Source organism: Dendrobates tinctorius, unplaced genomic scaffold (assembly GCF_039654945.1).
Source record: "Dendrobates tinctorius isolate UK_male_01 unplaced genomic scaffold, ASM3965494v1 ptg000003l, whole genome shotgun sequence".
Taxonomy (NCBI): Eukaryota; Metazoa; Chordata; class Amphibia; order Anura; family Dendrobatidae; genus Dendrobates; species Dendrobates tinctorius.
The window spans coordinates 69,685,481-69,698,147 of record NW_027361671.1 but is presented as its reverse complement, the minus strand read 5'-3'; the positions used below and the strand labels follow the sequence as shown (position 1 = coordinate 69,698,147).

Sequence of the window (12,667 nt, the reverse complement as noted above, 5' to 3'; positions counted from 1 at the left end):
GACGGTGAGGAAGCGACAGCTGATGTTTCGGCCTGACAATGGCCTTTATCACATAGTCGCACTTATAAGATGAGGGTCTGTGGTCACCAGGTAATGGGTGTCACTGCTAGACAATATTTCGCAAATGTTTGTGGATAATCCGAAGTGGCCAGTGATCCTGATTCCTGAGGAGCCAACGTGGAGCAAGTATGCCAAAGGATCATTGGTGGCGCAGTGGAGGAAGCAGGCACCGCCGTGCCTGAGCAGAGAATCACGGCGGTGCCTGCTTCCTCCACTACGCCACCAATGATCCTCTGGTATACTTGGTCCACGTTGGCTCCTCAGTAATCAGGATCACTGGCCACTTCGGATTATCCACAAACATTTGCGAAATATTGTCTAGCAGCGACACCCATTACCTGGTGACCACAGATCCTCATCTAATAAGTGCGACGCTTCCTCACCGTCAACTAATAAAAATATTTCACTTTGAATACAATCAACGTGTGCAGTGACTATATTGAATCTGGACTTCTGGGACTATTGGTTCCTTTTCACTAGCACCATATACTTAAAACCCTTCAGTCGAGTGCTAACCATCCCTATTATCTACTGTGACTCGAGGGGACAATCGGCACTGCCGATCGAGCGTGAAAGGATTCTCGTCCCAGGCTTACAAGAGGGCGTGCTACAAAGGGCAAAGATGGAACTGGGCGAACAGTATCGCTTCCATTGCTGCCACCATTTTTCCTAGAATCCTCATTCCGAACCGGATGGCATGAGGGACTGGTTGGTGAAGCGTCCGGACTCCCTGCCGGAGAGCTAGCACTTTGTCCTGAGGGAGAATTACCGACCCTCGACAAGTGTCGAAGATAATTCTTGAGAAGGAACTCCTCTGAGCTGGCACAAGTGACGACTTCTTCGCATTGACCAACCACCCTAAGCGGGCAAGAGTATCTAGCGTGATGTTGACATTCTTCCCCACATGCCCGTATTGAAGGGCCCTTGACCAAGAGGTCGTCCAAGTAAGGAAAGATGACTATGCCTCGAGCATGCAGTAGGGCCATGGAAACTGCCATAACTTGTGAACCTCTGGAAGTCGTGGCTAGTCCGAAGGGTGGCACTACGAACGGAAAATGACGACCGTTGATGGCGAAACTTAGAAACCTTTGATGAGGAGGACCAATGGAAATGCAGATAAGCATCCTGGATGTCGATCGAGACCAAGTATTCTCCCTGCTTCATGGCCGATATGACTGAATGGAGAGACTCCATCCGGAAAAAGCCTGATCCTGATGAATCTCTTCAGAAACCTCAGGTCCAAAAACTGGTCCGCCAGGCGCATCCTTTTTGGGAACCGCAAACAGGTTGTAATAAACACCCCGAGCCCTTTTGTGCTCTGGCACGGGAACAATGACCCCGCTGTGCTGGAGCGATTCGATGGCTCTTAACAGAGCTATTGCCTGGGTATCCACCCTAGGAAGACGAGAAATAAAAAAACATCTTGGAGGGAATCTGACAAATCTTATTTTGTAACCTGAGGCCACCAACTCCTTTACCCATGTGTCGCGTGCGACCCTGAACTAGACCAGAGTAGTCTGCCTCCCCCCATGCTGGTGTCGTCTGGCAAACGCCTTGAGTCAGTTGGCTGACGATCTTTGGGATCTGGATTCCCTCGATCTGAGCACGCATTCTCCCCAATAGGTTGGTTCTTTTAAGAGACCTGCCGCTCCCTATCCTGGTTAGGGCGGCTTGAAGCGGCGAATTGGCCACTGTGGTCCACCCGGTGTTGCGAAAGGCCCAGAAACATGCCTGAAACGGGTGGCGAAAAAGCGGTTTAACCTATTGTTGAGGGAGAAAACCGCTCTTTACTCCTGTGGAGTTGGAGATAAGTTGATCTAACTTTTCTCCAAATAGATGGCCGTACTGATAAGGCAGGGAAGTCAAGGACTTCTTGGATGTAGAATCAGCCCGCCCTGTCCTTAATTATAGAGCTCTTCTGATAGAAAATTGCGTTAGTGGCAGCAAGTGCCACGCAATTGGCTGCATGCACAGATGCATTGATTATGTAGTCTCCGGCCATCGCGATCTCCGATATCTCTGCAGGTAGATCTTGCCCCTGTACGACCCTGTTCCCAAGTTGCTGCGAACGAGGGAGAGAGTGCTGATCCTGACGCCTCCTATACTGAGCGAGCCAAGCTCTCTATGAGGTGATCCGTGGGATCCTTAATAGAGGAACCACTAGGTACGGGTAACAGGGTTTTAGTGGCTAGGCGCGAAACCGGTGGATCCACCATCGGAGATTGCGTCCATTTTCTACGAAAGTCCAGGGCAAATGGATAACTTGCTTCGAGTGTCCTTTTGAGCAGAGAAACACTTGTCCGGTTGTTTCCTGCGTCGCTGCACTATGTCCTCAAACTCAGGATGAGTGGCAAAAAAAAAACAAAAAAACAAAAAAACCTAAGTAGCCGCTTCACTCGCTTAACCCCTTCCTGACATCCGACGTACTATCCCGTCCATGGGACCCGGGACCCTATGCCCATGGACGGGATAGTACGTCTACCGCGATCAGCGGCGCCCACGTGGTGAGCGCCGCTGATCGCGGCCGGATGTCAGCTGATCATCACAGCTGACACCCGGCACAATGTGTCAGGGGCAGTCACGGACCTCCCCCGACACGTTAACCCCTTGCACACCGCGATCAAACATGATCGCGGTGTACCGGGAGTTAAAGGGAAGCATCGGCAGGGAGGGGGCTCCCTCCTTGCTTCCCTGAGCCCCCCACGGCAGCGCAATGTGCAGCGCTGCTGCGGGGGACTCCTTTCCTCCAGGCCCCCCGAATCCAAGATGGCGACGGGGGCCTTCGGGGGCCTGCAGGAAGCTGGCTTCCTCAGTGCCTGCAAAGCGCAGGCAAGAGGAAGTCTTCTTCAATGCCTGTGACAGATTGCTGATCTGTCACAGTGATCTGTGATGTGACAGATCAGCGATCTGTCACAGGACAGTGATGTCCCACCTGGGACTAAGTAAAAAAAAAAAAAAAAAAAAATATTCCCCAATAAATTCATTTTTTGAAAATAAAAAACCCCCAAAACAATAAAAGTACACATATTAGGTATCGCCGCGTCCGTAACGTCCCGCCCTATAAAACTGTCCCATTAGTTAACCCCTTTAGCGAACCTCTTAAAAAATAAAAATAAAAAACGAAGCAAAAAATAATGATTTATTATCATACCGCCAAACAAAAAGTGTAATAACGCACGATCAAAAAGACGCATATAAATATCCATGGTACCGCTGAAAACGTCATCTTGTCCCGCAAAAAACGAGCCGCCACACAGCAGCATCAGCGAAAAAATAAAAAAAGTTATAGCTCGCAGAATAAAGCGATGCAAAAATAATTATTTATACAAAATAGTTTTCATTGCATAAAACCGACAAAACATAAAAAAAACGACCTAAATGAGGTATCGCTGTAACCGTACTGACCCGAAGAATAAAACCGCTTTATCAATTTTACCGCACGCGGAACGGTGTAAACGCACTCCCCCCAAAAGAAATTCATGAAAAGCTGGTTTTTGTTCATTCTGCGTCCCAAAAGTTGGAATAAAAAGCGATCAAAAAATGTCACGTGCCCGAACATGATACCAATAAAAACGTCAACTCGTCCCGCAAAAAATAAGACCTCACATGACTTGGTGAGTCAAAATACGGAAAAATTATAGCTCTCAATATGTGGTGATGCAAAAACTATTTTTACAATAAAAAGCGCCTTTTAGCGTGCGACAGCCGCCAAACATAAAAACCGCCATAAATAGTAAATCAAACCCCCCGTTATCACCCCCTTAGTTAGGGAAAAATAATAAAATTAAAAAAAAATGTATTTATTTCCATTTTTCCATCAGGGTTAGGGGTGTGTTGGAGTTCAGGTTGGAGTTAGAATTGGGGGTTTCCACTGTTTGGGCACATCAGGGGCTCTCCAAATGCAACATCGCGTCTGATCTCAATTCCAGCCAATTCTGAGTTGAAAAAGTCAAATGGTGCTCCTTCCCTTCCAAGCTCTGCCATGCGCCCAAACAGTGTTTTACCCCCACATGTAGGGTATCAGCCTACTCAGGACAAATTGCAAAGCAATTTTTGGGGTTCAATTTCTCCTGTTACCCTTAGGAAAATAAAAAATTGGGGGCAAAAATATCATTTTTGTGGAAAAAAAAGTTTTTATTTTCATTTTATTGTCTGAGCGTTATAAACTTCTGTGAAGCACTTGGGGGTTCAAAGTGCTCACCACACATCTAGATAAGTTCCGTGGGGGGGGGTTCTAGTGTCCAAAATGGGGTCACTTGTGGGGAGTTTCAACAGTTTAGGTACATTAGGGGCTCTCCAAAGGCAACATGACACCCGCAGACCATTCCATCAATGTCTGCATTCCAAAACGTCACTACTTCCCTTCCGAGCCCTGACGTGTGTCCATACAGTAGTTTTCTCCCACATATGGGGTATCAGCATACTCAGGACAAATTGGACAACAACTTTTAGGGTCCAATTTCTCCTGGTACCCTTGGGAAAATAAAAAAAATGGTGACTAAAAGATCATGTTTGTGGAAAAAATACGAATTTTTTATTTTCACGCCCGGGCATTATAAACTTCTGTGAAGCACTGGGGGGTTCAAAGTGCTCACCACACATCTAGATAAGTTCCTTGGGGGGGTCTAGTTTACAAAATGGTGTCATTTGTGGGGGGTTTCCACTGTTTAGGTACATCAGGGGTTTTCCAATCGCGACATGGTGTCCGATCTCAATTCCAGCCAAAAACGTCAAATGGCGCTGCTTCCCTTACGAGCTCTGCCATGCGCCCAAATAGTGGTTTACCCCCACATGTGGGGTATCAGCGCACTGAGGACAAATTGCCCAATAACTTTTAGGGTTCTGTTACCCTTGGGAAAATAAAAATTGGGGTGAAAAGATCATTTTTGTGGAATAAATGATTTTTTAATTGTACCGCTGTACGTTATAAACTTCTGTAAAGCCCTTGTGGGTTCGAAGTTCTCACCACATATCTAGAAAAGTTCCTTGGGGGGGGTCTAGTTTCCAAAATGGGGTCACTTGTAGGGGATTTCCACTGTTTAGGTACATCAGGGACTCTCCAAACGTGACATGGCGTCCAATCTGAATTCCAGCCAATTTTGCATTGAAAAAGTCAAACGGCGCTCCTTCTATTCTGAGCTCTGCCATGCGCCGAAACAGTCGTTCCCCCCCCCCCCACAAATCAGGTATCAGCGTACTCAGGACAAATTGCACAATAACTTTTGCAGTCCAATTTCTCCTGTTACCCTTGGTAAAATAAAAAAAATTGAACCTGAAGTATTTTTTTTGTGAAAAAAAGTTAGATGTTCATTTTTTTTTTTAAAATATTCAAAAAAATTCCTGTGACGCACCTAAAGGGTTAATAAACTTCTTGAATGTGGTTTTGAGCACCTTAAGGGGTGCAGTTTTTAGAATGGTGTCACTTTTGGGTATTTTCTATCATATAGACCCCTCAAAGTGGCTTCAAATGTGATGTGGTCCTAAAAATAAAATGGTGTTGTAAAAATGAGAAATCGCTGGTCAACTTTTAACCCTTATAACTTCCTAACAAAAAAAAATTTTGGTTCCAAAATTGTGCTGATGTAAAGTAAACATGTGGGAAATGTTAGTTATCAAGTTTTTTGTGTGCCGTATCTCTGTGATTTAAGGGCATAAAAATTCAAAGTTGGAAAATTGCGAAATTTTCAAAATTTTTGCCAAATTTCCGTTTTTTTCACAAATAAACACAAGTTATTTGAATGAAATTTTACCACTAACATGAAGTACAATATGTCACGAGAAAACAATGTTAGAATCCATAGAAGCGTTCCAGAGTTATGACCTCATAAAGGTACAGTGGTCAGAATTGTAAAAATTGGCCCGGTCATGAACGTGCAAACCACCCTTGGGGGTGAAGGGGTTAAACACCACCTTATGCCCCGTAGCCGCTGAGGGATCATCCCGAATGTCCGATTGACGGCTTCTATGAGGCTGTCCACTGTTTCATGTGACCCAGGAGTATTCGGGTCAAGGGGCTCGACTGAGTCGAAATCTAAGGTCTGCTCGCCATTAACCACTGGCGACGGGGAGCGGGAAGCAGAACTTACGGATGCCAACGCAACGGATGGGCGACACCATGTGGATTCCTTTCCCCTCGGGTCTGCCTGGAATGAGAGTGGCCCCTGCAGGCCGAAGGCTCTTGTGAGGTGGAGGTTCCCTATAAGGCCGGCGAGCCACTGTCCCTGCCCCTATCTGGGGCCTGAAGGGACTCTGTTGCCCTCGTAAGCGACGCCATGGACTGTGATAGTGACAGGGCCCACTTCGGGGGGGTTCACGGTCACAGGGGAGGGCTCCTGGGCGCGTCCGGACTCGCAGGCCTCGCATAATCGCTTGCTCTGTTCCCGTGGGAACGCAGCCCGACTAGAGATGCACGCATCGTAAAAGAAAAAAAAAAAAAAAAAAGTGTGCATCTTTACTTTTCCGGACCTGCTGTATCTGTCCGCTGCCGGGGAGGGGGGGTAGGAGGTAGCACCTAGTCTTTCCTGTAGTGTGGCCTTCTGCAGCACTTACCCCAGTCCTGTGCCCCCACGCGTCCTGGACGCCTCTTCACCTCAAAATTGCGTGCCCCAGCTGGGGCGGGCCTGCCAGTATATGGACTGCTCCAGGGCGGTACTTCCACGCTCTGAAGCCGGGGACTAAATTTATTCAGCGCCACCCAGGCCTGAGAGGCGGGCCCCCGGAAGTGACACGCGGCCCAGAGGTGGGACTTCCGGCCCTGGCCTCAATTTACCCACTGCCCGCGTCGGGGGAGGGGGTGAACTACCCACAGTGCGCCCACCGGCTAAGGGCTCCACCTGTTGATTTGCCCGCTGGTCTCCATTCTGGTCCCGGTACTTTAAGCTGATAGCAATTGCACACCTGATGGGAGCAGGCACGCAGAGCCCAGAAGCCCAAGCCACCTTCCTCTGACGATCCTCTTCAGCTTCTTGCTCAGGTATATGAGGGGGGCCTCAAACCATAGGACGGTGCAGGCACCAGAGCTTCATCTAACCCCTTCAGGGGGTGAGGAGAGGGACCGTCCGCCGCCTTGCAGCAACGCTGTCTTGCGTTGGTGGAGCAGTGGGGGCCGCTCGGACTGTCTTGTGCCTGTGTACAGCCCATGGTTTCATTACCATGGGGTGGTCAGGGCTAAGTCCGGCATCATGTCCCACGTCGCGGGAGAGGATACGTGGAGGGACACTCACACGTGCTCGCCCATTGATAGTTTGTGGAAATCGGACCCTTTCAACAAGATCCGTTGCCCCATCTTATCTTCATAGAAAAAAAAAAAAAAAAAGTCTGGGGAAAACGGCCCAGATATGTCCCACGGTGCGGGAAAGGATACGTGGAGGCGATACTCACACGTGCCCGCCTGTTGTTTGTTTGGGGAAATCAGACCCTTTCAATAAGATCCGTTGCCCCTTGTCTCATCTTCGTGGAAAAATAAAAGAAGTCTGGATAAAAACAGACGTGTGTGCCTCCAAAGGACACCAAGCAAAAAACTGACTTCTGCCCGCAATGGGGGGGGGGGGGGGGAGGGAGGGTATATACGGCAGAGGAGGAGCTAACCTTTTTTTCACTTAGTGTCAGCCTCCAAGCAGCAGAAGCATACACCTACAGTATCTGTGTCCCCCAATGAGGCGAAGGAGAAAAAAAAGAGAGGGTGGGGAATTTCAAATAAAAAGGAGCATCTTTCTTTCAATTAAAGGACTTTACTCTGGCTGTGTAATTTTTACAATATGACTATGGGGTTAGCAATGGGGGCGTCTTATAAAACACCTCTCCATTATCAACAACTCGGTTTGATGTCAGCAGCCATAAAACCTTCCCCAACCCCATTACCCCAGTTGCGACCGCACCAAGACAAGTGGGAAGAGCGAAGCCAAGCACCAGACTTGGCGCATCTTATGGATGCGCCATTTCTTGGGATGCAGAGGGCTGATGTTCTTAGGCTGGGCGGGGGCAATATCACTGGCCCCTTCTCAGGCTATTAATATCAGTCTACAGCTGTCTGTTTTGCTGGTTAGACGTTATAGGGGGACCCTGCATCTTTTTTCCAAGGGTCCCACGTAATCTAACCAGTAAAGGCTAAGCAAACAGCTGGTAAGCTTGTTATTAAATAGCCTGGGAACCTTTTGGGGTATTGGCCCCTTTCCCAGATTATTAACATCAGCCCCCAAGCATTGGGCTTTCCCTCTGCTGGTTAGGAAAATTACACGGTAGCCCACAACATTTATTTTTAAATATCTTATACACAGTGGGTGTCATCATTGTCGCCTCATCGCGCTGAACTCAAGACGCACCCAGCGCCTGGAAACAATGCAAACTGTACCGCTTTTACCATGCCCTGGAACATGTCACACTGATGCCACAAATTTGTAAGACACAGACACTGATAGCGCTAGTACTAGTTTTTCCAGTACTAGAAATATCAGGACATGTGAAAGAGGTCTTAGATGGTTTCTTCTAGTGAACAGCAATCTTAAAGTCTGACCCTGTGGTTGTCAATTAGATTAAGGTCTGGGCTTTGACTAGGCCACTCAAACATTTACATACTGCCTCTTAAACTACTTGAATGTTGCTTTAGCAGTATGCTTTGGGTCATTGTCTCATTGGAAAGTGAACCGCCGACCCAGTCTCAAATCACTGACAGGCTGGAACAGGTTTTGTTCAAGAATATCCTTGTATTTATCAACATTTATCTTACCCTCAACTCAAGACAATTTTCCCTGTCCCTGCTGTTTAAAAATATCGCCATAGCATGATGCTGCCACCACGTTTCACTGTTGGGATGCTGTTCTTGGAGTGATGAGCTGTGTTGGTTTGGCACCTGGCATAGCGCTTACTTTCATGACCAAAATGTTCAACTCTGGTCTCATTTGACGATAGCACCTTCCTCCACACATTTGGGGAGTCTCCCACATGTCCTTTGGTAAACTCAAAACAAGCCTTACAATTTTTGTGTAAGTAAAGGCTTTTTTCTGCCCACTCTTCCATAAAAAGCCACCTCTATGCAGTATTTGGCTTATGGTGGCCATATGGACAGATACTAGTCTCTGCTTGGGTACTCTGCAACTCCTTCAGGGTTACCTTTGGTCTATGTGCTGCCTCTGATTAATGCCCTCCTTGCCGGGGCTGAGACTTTTGGGGGGGCAGCAATCTCTTAGCAGGTTTGTTGTGGCAACATGTTCTTTCCATTTGATTATGCACTTGATGGTGCTCTGGGGCAGTGGGGGGGGGGAAACAATAGAGTTTTTTTTTAAATAACCCAACCCTCTTTTATACTTAGCTTTGTCCTTGACTAATTTGAAGATCTCCTTGGTCTTCATGGTGCTTGGATAGAGGTGCTGCAGCCTCTGTGGCCTTTCAGAACACTGTGTGACACTTAGATTGTACACAGGTGGGCTTCCTTCCACTAAGCATGTGGCTTATGAGGGCAATTGCTTGCACCAATAATATTTAGGGGCTTCATCGCAAAAGGGGTGAATACATGTGCACCTGACAATTTATATTTACTTGATCCCATAAAATTAATTCATGCCTATATTTTCCTCACTTTACTAACTTAGTATATTCAGTGCTGATGCATCTCACACAAATCTGATTACAAAAATATTTAAACAGATTGTAGTGTAACAAAATAGGTAAAAAAAAAAAAACACAAGGGGGTGAATACTTTCACAAGCCACTGTATAGCATGGTGGTATATATATCTATACACACTAATTATATATATTCATTCACAAAAAAAGATGAAGACTGTACTCAGAAAAAAAATGGTAGTTTATTAGCCTATATGGGCAATCTTGAAATTGTTCCAGAAAATTAGGTACGTCTCAGATAATTATAGAAACTACACGTTTTGTTATACACATTTCCTGGGAATAACAAAAAAACAAAAAAAAAAAAATAATGGACGTTTCACACAAACACCCCCCCCCCCAAATGGACTGGACAAAATTGTTGCCACCCTCAACTTGATATTTGGTTGCACACCCTTTGGAACCACCATCAACAAGCTTTTTGGAGCACTATTTTTGCAAACTGCTCCAGGGCTCCCATATGTGAAGTGTGCCATTTCCCAACAGCAATGATCTCTCCGCAAGTGTTCAATGCGATTTAGAAATCAGGACCCATTGCTGGCCACTTCAGAACTCTAACGCTTTGCTTCCATCCATTTGAGTGCTTTGTGAAGTATATTTGAAATCATTGTCCTGCTGGAAGAACCATGACCTAGGATGCAAGCCCAGCTTTCTGACACTCAGCACTACATTGCAACCCAAAATCCTTTGGTATTCAGATTCAAAATATCTTTCAACCTCCAGCATATTTGACTGTAGGTACGGTGTTCTTTTATTTGTTGGCTTCATTCCGTTTTAGGTAAACAGTAAAATTATATGCTTTACCAAAAAGCTCTATCTTTGTCTCATCAGTTCACAAGAAGATTTCCCAGAAGGATTTTGCCTTACTCACATATTTTGGCAAACTGCAGTCTAGCTATTTTATGATCGCCAGCAGTTAGCCCTCCTGGGTCTCCTGCCATAGCGTTTCATTTCATTCAAATGTCAGATAGTTCATGCTGATACTGATGCACCCAGAGCCTGCAGGACAGCTTTGAATTTCTTTGTAACTTGATTAGGGCTGCTAATCCACCATCTCTGCCCTCCAGGGAGATTAGCTACAGCGCTATGGGTTGTAAACTTCTTTATTATGTTGCACACCGTTGACAAATGAACATCAACATCTCTGGAGATGGACTTGTAACCCTGAGGTTCAACAATTTTGGTTCTCAAGTCCTCAGATAGTTCTCTTTCTGTTCTCCTTGCTAGGTGTGGTGCGCAGACACACACCAAAGATGAAGTCAACTTTGCCCCTTAATATCTTGTATGGTTTTCATATTGCCCACACCTGTTGCTTGCCACAGGTGAGTTCAAATGAGCATTATGTGCTTGAAACAGTCGTTTACTCACAATTTTGGAAAGGTGCAAAACAATTTTGTCCAGCCCTTTTCTGGTGTTGAGTGAAATGATGTCCAATTTCCCTTTTTATCCTCTTTTTGTGTTATTCCAATACACACAAAGGTAATAAACATACGTATAACAAAAACAATGAGTAATTGCAGTAGTTTTCTTGGAGAAATACCGTATTTTTCAGAAATTTGGGTGCATCTTATAATTCGAATATACCTTACCAGTCTTAGTGGAGGAGGGTCCCCAGGATTGCTGCTGGAAGAGACCAGAGTGGCGTGTTGCTGCAGACCGCAGGCTGGGATGAGGGGGGTGTTTGGAGTTGCGAGACTGCGGGTGTTCGGTGATGCGGGGGCTCTGCCGACATTTTGTGAAAGCCCGGGACCCTGCACTTCCATTGTTCACACTGCGATGGACTCCGGGAAAATGGCTGACGGGGCCAAAGCAGCACAGACGGAGATCTCGGCACCAAGATGTCGCGAGATGATATCTCAGCAAACATCAGTCCGCCGCAAAGTAAACTATGGAAGCACGGGGGCTCCGGGCTTTCATAAAATGTCGTGGAGCCCCCGCACCACCGAACACCTGCAGCGTCGCACATTCAAACACCCCTTCCTCCCAGTCTGGGGTCTGCAGCATCGCCCCACTCCTGCCTCCGCCAGTGAACGCCGCGTCTGTGTCAGCTCTCCACAGGCTGCATCCCTTCCTTAAATTCCTGCAAGACTGAAATAGCTTCAGTATACTGACTTCTGTGGCTGTTAACCACTACCTAATCAGGGCAACCTCTGTGGCTGTAATCAACTATTCCTCATCTCACCTTCCTTTATAGTACGCTGTAGACTGTGAGCCCTCGCGGGCAAGGTCCCCTCTCCTTATGTACTTGTGTGTCCCTTGTCTTACACTTTTATTATACTTGTCTATATTTCCCCTTTTCACATGTAAAGCGCCATGGAATAAATGGCGCTATATAAATGCATAATCATAATAAATAAGAAACTGATGAAGGTCTATATGCCAGACCGAAACGTTTTGTTGGCGTACCACTGTTTTGGGAGTTAAAAAAAAGCATCTGTTCAACACTCTCTCTTTGAGTGCCAGGTTTTTCTTTCTATACATTGTCAGTTTGGGAGCCTACCTTGGCGCCACATTTTAGTTGCGCACACGTCTATTTTACATGCATATACAGCATGTCTGAGTGAGTCCTAATGTAAATCTACAGAAGCGTAATGTGTGTTGTAGGAGTTTCTAGATTTAGAGAAAAACATCCAATATTTATAATAATTTACCTTTCCAAAGCAGCTCTTCTCTTCTCAACAAATTCATTGGATGAAGAGTCTTCCTTTCCCACTTTAACTTTAGTCATGCCTTTAAAATAAAAATATTAACTTCTGTAAACCCAAGAATACTTATATCTGCATTACTTTTCTAAAAAAAAAAGCGGTTGATGTTATTCTTAATGCTGCAAAACAATTGTGTGCTGAATTGGGTACGACTGCCGTCATGCTGATTGACAGCTGGCTCCGCCAGTTGGGCAACGGGGATCCGGCTGTCAAAGACTTCTACAGTCCCGCCCTGTCAACAGAGCAGATAGGAAAAGAAGCCACCACTCTGTACGGCACCAG

General features: G+C 46.2%; 1 protein-coding gene across 1 annotated transcript in view; it reads right to left on the bottom strand.

The window, feature by feature from the left end:
* The window catches only part of SNX2 (sorting nexin 2), an 87,593-nt gene that overhangs the window by 28,295 nt on the left and 46,631 nt on the right, over positions 1-12,667 (bottom strand). Inside the window, exon 7 of the mRNA XM_073556340.1 lies at positions 12,332-12,410. Coding sequence (XP_073412441.1) covers positions 12,332-12,410 — 79 coding nt within the window. The remainder of the gene's footprint in view (positions 1-12,331; positions 12,411-12,667) is intronic.